Genomic DNA, 7,914 nt, shown 5'->3' on the forward strand with positions numbered 1-7,914 from the left:
GTCCTGTGTGTGGAGCCCAGCTTGCCAAGGCTTCTAAAATGAAAGAAAAAAGGCCAGGAGAAGTGTTGTCATAAAGACTCACTTCTCTCTCTCCATCTGCACCCCGGCTCTCTATTCCCACCCACCCCGTCTACTTATCTAGCTCTTCCAGTGCCTCTGATCTATCCCCACCTTACTCCGCAGCAGGACATCTGTCTGTCCAGCTGTCGTCTAACCCATCTGCGTAGCAGGGGAGTCAGAAATGGGTGATGGAATTCGGAAGAAAATTCCCCCCTAGGCAGTTCATTCCATCATTGTCCCCTAGAAATGTTCCTCATAGAGCTGGAAGGGACCTTGAAAGGTCATTAAGTCCAGTCTCCTGTCTTCACAGCAGGACCAAGTACTGTCCCTGACAGATTTTTGCCCCAGATCCTTAAATGGCCCCCTCAAGGATTAAACTCACAACCTTGGGTGTAGCAGACCAATGCTCAAACCACTGAGCTATCCCTTGGGATTCAGAGACCTGGCTTCTGTCCCTAGCTCCGCCACCAACCTACTGGAGGATCATGGGCAAATCACTTCCCCACTGTGCCTCATTTTCCCCCTATGTCCCAGGTCTCCTGGGCACTGACTGAGACAGGCTCTAGCCATTCCTAATCCCCCTACACCAGCGCTTCTCAAACTTTTGTACTGGTGAGCCCTTTCACACAGCAAGCCTCTGAGTGTGACCCCCCCTTATCCATTAAAAACAATTTACTATATTTAACACCATTATAAATGCTGCAGGCAAAGAGGGGTTTGGGGTGGAAGCTGACAGCTCGTGACCCCCCATGTAATAACCTCGCGAGCCCTTGAGGGGTCCCGACCCCCAGTTTGAGAACCCCTGCCCTAGACTTTGCCTCTTATTGTGGTGCCTGCAGAGCTACTGGTATGCAATTGGCACCTGGGGTTCAGATTTGGTGTATCCCCAGACCAGGATCTCGGTTTTGCCCAACCTGTTACGTCCTTACGGGCCTTCACCCCGTGTTCAGCCGGGAGATCACAGGGTGTGGAAAGGACTCTTGCAGGCCCAGGCATGACATGGCTTCCTGGCTGGGCTGAGCTGGGAGGAAGAGTTCCCGATGGGAAGCAGGGAGTTCTGAGGGCAGGCAAAGGATGGGTGAAGGCGGAGAGGGAAAGGAGTTTCCATTCAGCTCAGTGTGTGTGTGTGTGTGTGTGTGTGTGTGTGTGTGTGTGTGTGTGTGTGTGTGAGAGAGAGAGAGAGAGAGAGATTTGGTGTGTGAAACTGTGCGTGACAAAGAGATTGTGTGTGTTTGTGCACACAAGATTCTGTGAGCAGGTGTGAGATTCTCTGCGTGTGCATGTGTGTGAGCATGAGATTGTATGTGTGTGTGCACGCACATGAGCGCCTGTGTGTGTGAGACGGTGTTCGGGTGTGCGCAGGAGATTGTCAGTGTGCACACACCCAAGGGAAAGAGTGCGTGTACAAGGGAAAGCGTGTACCTGTGTGAGAGCGTCGGTGTGTGTTTACGGGTCAGTGTGCCAGGGAAAGTGTATGAGTGTGTGTGTATGAGTAGGCATGCAAAGGAAAGAGTGAGTGTGTGCGTGCAAGGGAAAGTGTGCATGTGTGTGAGCGTGTCTCTGTGTTTCAGTGTGTGTACAAGGGAGAGGGTGTGATAGGACAGTGTGTGTTTGTGCAAGAGCACGGAGTGTGGGTTTGCTGCCTGCTTGCGCATGTGTACAGGTGTGTGAGGAACAGTTTGTGTAATTTTGTGTCTGTGTGAATATAAGTGTACCTGTATGTGCACGTGTGACTACATCTCTGTACGTGTGAGCCTGCCAGTGTGTAGGAATGTGTGTGTCTGTGTGTGTCTGTGTGGCACTGTGTTGTGCGTAACTCTGGGTGAACTTTTGGGGGGGGGGGCGCAGAGGGGAGGGTTATACCTGGGGGCAGCTGCGTGTCTGAGAAAACTCAATAGTTGTGTCAGCATGTGTGTGTGAATACCTCTGTGTGAATGTGAGTCTGTGTATTTGTGTGCCTCTGTGTGTAAGGATGCCCTGGGCTGTGTGTGTGTTGTGAAGCTGTGAAAATGAGTGTATGTATGCGTGCCCCCAGAGTCGTGTGTGTGTGTTGTAAACCTGTGTGTGTCTCTCTGTGAAAATAAAGCGTGCTTGTGTGTGTGCACCCTGGATTGTAGGTCTGTATGCGTGCTGGGTTTTGTGTGTGTGTGTGTGTGTTTGTGCTCGCCAGAGGTGCCGGGGGGCGGGGGTAGCGAGCTGTCCCTGTGTGTCCGTCACTCAAACCCCGGCTCCGCCTCTCCCCTATAAAGCGAGCTCCGGCGCTGTCCGGGCTCGCAGAGCCCCAGCGCCCGCCCCGCTCCCTGCTCCGCGCCCCGGGATTACAAATGGTCGTTCAGCTCCGCACCGCGCCCCAGCAGCCCGGCAGGATGTCCGAAGGGAGCCAGCCCAAAGTGGAAGCCAATATCCTGGTGCTGGGCGCGGAGAAAGTGGGGAAATCCGGTGAGTGTTGGGCTCCCCGCAGCCTCCCCCACCTTCCCGTCCGATCCCTGCCCCTTTCCCTCCCACTGCCCCCTTCCCTCCATCCTCCCACTGCCCCCTTCCCTCCATCCTCCCGTCCGATCGCTGCCCCTTTCCCTCCCACTGCCCCCTTCCCTCCATCCTCCCGTCCGATCCCTGCCCCTTTCCCTCCCACTGCCCCCTTCCCTCCACCCTCCCACTGCCCCCTTCCCTCCATCCTCCCGTCCGATCCCTGCCCCTTTCCCTCCCACTGCCCCTTTCCCTCCATCCTCCCGTCCGATCGCTGCCCCTTTCCCTCCCACTGCCCCCTTCCCTCCATCCTCCCACTGCCCCCTTCCCTCCATCCTCCCGTCCGATCCCTGCCCCTTTCCCTCCCACTGCCCCCTTCCCTCCATCCTCCCACTGCCCCCTTCCCTCCATCCTCCCGTCCGATCGCTGCCCCTTTCCCTCCCACTGCCCCCTTCCCTCCATCCTCCCGTCCGATCCCTGCCCCTTTCCCTCCCACTGCCCCCTTCCCTCCACCCTCCCACTGCCCCCTTCCCTCCATCCTCCCGTCCGATCCCTGCCCCTTTCCCTCCCACTGCCCCTTTCCCTCCATCCTCCCGTCCGATCGCTGCCCCTTTCCCTCCCACTGCCCCCTTCCCTCCATCCTCCCACTGCCCCCTTCCCTCCATCCTCCCGTCCGATCCCTGCCCCTTTCCCTCCCACTGCCCCTTTCCCTCCACCCTCCCACTGCCCCCTTCCCTCTATCCTCCCGTCCGATCGCTGCCCCTTTCCCTCCCACTGCCCCCTTCCCTCCATCCTCCCACTGCCCCCTTCCTTCCGTCCGATCCCTGCCCCTTTCCCTCCCACTGCCCCCTTCCCTCCATCCTTCCGTCCGATCGCTGCCCCTTTCCCTCCCACTGCCCCCTTCCCTCCATCCTCCCACTGCCCCCTTCCCTCCATCCTCCCACTGCCCCCTTCCCTCCATCCTCCCGTCCGATCCCTGCCCCTTTCCCTCCCACTGCCCCTTTCCCTCCATCCTCCCGTCCGATCGCTGCCCCTTTCCCTCCCACTGCCCCCTTTCCTCCATCCTCCCGTCCGATCGCTGCCCCCTTCCCTCCATCCTTCCGTCCGATCGCTGCCCCTTTCCTTCCCACTGCCCCTTTCCCTCCATCCTTCCGTCCGATCCCTGCCCCTTTCCCTCCCACTGCCCCCTTCCCTCCATCCTCCCGTCCGATCGCTGCCCCCTTCCCTCCATCCTTCCATCCGATCCCTGCCCCTTTCCCTCCCACTGCCCCTTTCCCTCCATCCTCCCGTCCGATCGCTGCCCCTTTCCCTCCCACTGCCCCCTTCCCTCCATCCTCCCGTCCGATCGCTGCCCCCTTCCCTCCATCCTCCCGTCCGATCGCTGCCCCCTTCCCTCCCACTGCCCCCTTCCCTCCATCCTCCCACTGCCCCCTTCCCTCCATCCTCCCACTGCCCCCTTCCCTCCGATCGCTGCCCCCTTCCCACCATCCTACCGTCTGATCCATGCCCCTTTCCCTCCCACTGCCCCTTCCCACCATCCTACCGTCCGATTCCTGCCCCCTTCCCTCCTTCCCTCCCACAGCCTCCCCCACCCTCCCATCCGATCCCTTCCCTCCACACTCCCACTGCCCCCTTCCCTCCAACCTCCCGTCCGATCGCTGCCCCCTTCCCTCCATCTTCCCACTGCCCCCTTCCCTACAGCCTCCTCCACTCTCCTGTCCAATCACTGCCCCCTTCCCTCCATCCTCCCGCTGCCCCCTTCCCTCCATCCTCCCATCCGATCCCTGCCCCCTTCCCTCCATCCTCCCATCCTCCCACGGCTGGGAACAAGCCGCGCTGTATGTGGACAGCTGTTCTCTGAGTTCTCACTCCCACTTCGCCCACCACCCTGATCCCACTGGGACCATGCAGGGGTGAGGGGACGCGCTGGGAGGACCAGGAATGGCTTTCAGTCCTGCCGGGCGATCTGGGTTCAGCTTGGTGCCAGCCTGAGTAACGTTGGGTCTCTTTTGTTCTAGCTCTGACAGTCCGATTCCTCACCCGGAGGTTTATTGGTGAATACGGGGATATTGGTGAGTAGCTTTGGGTTATAATCCTTCTTTCTTCCTTCCTTCCTTAAGTCCACACTCACTTAACGGCTCCCTCTTTTTTCCCCCCTCCCCGTGCGGCTCCAGAATCCGTTTACACGCACAACGTGATGGTCGGAGGCAGAGACGTTTGCTTCAGCATCTGGGACTCCACCTGCCCCCAGGTGAGAAATCCCGGCCCCAACCAAATGGGCTTTCGGGACAGAATGGATGGAATGAGTTTGTTGGGACTCAGGCCAGCTCCTAACAGGACAGGTGTCCTCCCAGCAGATGGAGCCATGGCCGCTCATCCCTACCCCTTTCTCCTCCTAGAAGGGCACATGGACAAGGACAAACTTGCTTTGGTGCAGGGCCTATAGGAAACTCCTCTGCCCTCAACAAACATGGCCCCCTCGGCTTCCACGTGAGACTGAGAAGTGGCACCCAATTCCTTTTAATAATGGAATTACTTTTCAAGGGAGGGAGACTGAATAAAGACCGAGGAGGGAGGGCGAGAGCATTGCTGACAGAACTGACCCTCCCCAATGCCCTGGCACTACTCCTGCAGTGACCAATGTCAGGCACTCACCAGTGTCTCCATGTGCCCACAACAAAGATGGCTGCTTCAGCTCTTCCCCAGTAATGGCCAGACCCTCCCTCCCCTCCTAGCTGGTCAGTTGTGCCATGCGGCACCGGGAGGGGAAAATCCTTTCCTGACCCCCCCACTTCTCCTCCCCAGCTGGGCTGAGGCAAAAGAGGGGGTGGCTTGATCTGGTCACCATGGCGACGTGATGGCCTCTTCGCCTCCGCTAACTCCTGGTTTTTGTCCCGCTCTCTCTAACCTGCTCCCACTGCCTCCTTTCCAGGCCGCCGAGCTCCAGGGCTGGGTGAGCGAGAAGCAGCTGCGCTGGGCAGACGGCTTCGTCGTGGTCTACAGCATCTGTGACCGCTCCAGTTTCCACCTGGCCCGCCAGCAGCTCCAGCGCATCCGACAACTGAAGAGACGGGGCAGTTCCGAGAAAGCGCCCGTCATCCTGGTGGGCAACAAGCGGGACCTGCAGCACCGGCGAGCCGTCTCCAGCGAGGAAGGGCGGCTCCTGGCCCTCTCCACGAACTCGGGCTTCTTCGAGATCTCGGCCGCCGAGACGTACCACGGCGCCCTGGTGGTCTTCCACGAGCTCCTCGACCTGGTGCGGGACTCCAGGAGCTCCGGCAAGAAGGCCGTGGGCATCCGTGGCATCGTCCGCACCATGTCGGCTGTCTTTGGGAGGAGGAGGACAGAGTAAGCGAGGAGGGGCCCCACGAAGAGAGCTCGGATCCTGGGGACAACGGAACGTAGCCGGAATCATGCACCAGTGGCTTGGGTGTTACCGGTTCCTCGGCGTGGCATGAAGTGTGGCACAGGATGAGCCCCTTGGCGAGGGTCCATGGCGAGAGCCATGGGGAAGCAGTTCTGTGTGTGTGCCGCCAGCCTTCTCTGGTGGGAGCTCTGGCTGGGGGTCTGCGATATAATCGGGGTGGTAATTACATTCCGCCTCCCTACCTGTGCCCGCTGGCAGTTTCCGCTGGAGGAACGATTCTCCACCTGCCCCTTCCTAAAAATTGTGACCGTGTGGCTGTTAAAGAGCTGCTGCGCTCTGCCCCAGAGGTGGGTGCATTTCACGGGGTGGGTGAACGAGCGATGTTTACAGTGAACCGGGTTTGTCAAGTGGACATTGGGTGCCCAGTTCTCCCCTGACACCTGTGCAGAGTGGGCATGTAACACTAGCAACCCTGAATGGCAGCATTTTACGGGCACTTTGACTCCAGAGGGCCAAAACCCCGGCTGGAGGAAATTTGCACTGCTCCATGGAAGTGCACCAAATTTGGAACACAAGGCAGCAGAGAAGCTGTCACCCAGATCCCATATTTGGATGATACGGTCAGTATATGGGACCTGAGCCTGAATTCAGGCTCAGCTCCCATCGAGAGTCGGATACCACAGTGAGGGGCAACCTATAAAACCTTTGCTTGAGGTCCAAGCATTGGGCCCTCTTAACCAAAGGCATGATTGTCTGCAGCAACCTAAAAGCCTGAAGCACAAAGTTTACGTACTTTTAAGGGGCCCATGTTTGAAAACTGGGCTCTAAACCCTCGGGTAGTAGAAAGAAGATTACAATTGTGGTGACGAAATAATGGGGCTTACTGAAGTTTGAGTCGCTTGCACTGGGCTGCATTGGTTTTTCTGCTGGGTTTCCAAATTACTTTTAGCAGGAAAAGTAATCGGGCCAGGTTCTGATCTCAGTTATGCTGGTCTGAACCCATGGACTTTAACAGAGTCACTCTGGAGTTACACTTGCTGTAACTGAGAGCAGAATCGAACGCGTTGCGTGACTCGTCAGCTACACCAGTGTCAATCCACAGTCACTCCATTAGTCAGTGGAGTGACTCTGAATTTATTTCAGTGTAACTGACGGAGGCAGTTATTGCGCCCGGTGGCATTTGTCATTGCATGCAGCGAAGGCTAGTGACAGAAGTAAGGCTCAGGACTCCGGGGTTCAACTCCTGGCTCTGCTACCGATTTCGCTGTGCGACCTTGGGCAAATCACGTCCCGCCCTATGCTTCAGTTTCTTCATCTGTAAGATGGGGATAATAATGCCTACCTCACAGTTTGTGTGGTGTGAGGCTTCATTCGTTCCAAAGTGTAAACTATTATTGATTGATTTTTTTTCCAAAGCCAAATTCTCAACCTAGACTATTAGAAACACAGAGCTGCTGAGAGATAAGGCTTTCACAATTTAAGGCAGGGTCATTTGAAATGCCACCTGTCCCAGGGTGAGTGGAAAATGTTATGGTCTCCAGCAGCTGGAATATAAATTCTCCCAAATAAAATGTGAACTGTTGTATATTTGTGAATAACATAAATATTTAACTTATTGGAGCGAATGTTTACATCCGGAATTTTTTTTTTCCGGTTAAAATATTCTACTTGCACATTAGGAAAAATAAATGATGGTGAAAAAATGTTATTTTTGGATGGGCAATAAAAGTTTGTATGTTATAAAAGAAAATAGTTCAATGCTTTCACTATGACTCTTTGCCCTTGGAGGAAAATCTCAAAGGAGTTGGATTCAGTTCCTGGCTTTGCCACGGATGCCCTGGGTGATCTGGGCAAGTTACTCAGGCCCAGCTACTACAACAGGGGGGGGAAAAAAGGGGGGGGGGTCATCAGATTTCTAAGTAATGAACAGACAATAGAGAGGCTCTGGCACTGATCTGTTACCTAGTGGATAGAGAACTGGACGGGGGACTCAGGAGACCTGGATTCTATTCCCAGCTCTG

The 7,914-nt window shown here is 56.4% G+C and overlaps 1 protein-coding gene across 1 annotated transcript; it reads left to right on the forward strand.

Annotated features, from left to right (window-relative positions):
- The first annotated feature begins 2,294 nt into the window (after window positions 1-2,294).
- On the forward strand, window positions 2,295-7,635 carry LOC128827087 (ras-related and estrogen-regulated growth inhibitor-like protein). The gene is made up of 4 exons (XM_054010813.1): window positions 2,295-2,499; window positions 4,545-4,598; window positions 4,701-4,777; window positions 5,459-7,635. The coding sequence occupies exons 1-4, from the start codon at window positions 2,385-2,387 to the stop codon at window positions 5,876-5,878; spliced, it is 666 nt and encodes a 221-aa protein (XP_053866788.1). The 5' UTR covers window positions 2,295-2,384; the 3' UTR covers window positions 5,879-7,635.
- The last annotated feature ends 279 nt before the right edge of the window (window positions 7,636-7,914 follow it).

The sequence above is a fragment of the Malaclemys terrapin genome, chromosome 21 (assembly GCF_027887155.1).
Source record: "Malaclemys terrapin pileata isolate rMalTer1 chromosome 21, rMalTer1.hap1, whole genome shotgun sequence".
Classification (NCBI taxonomy): domain Eukaryota; kingdom Metazoa; phylum Chordata; order Testudines; family Emydidae; genus Malaclemys; species Malaclemys terrapin.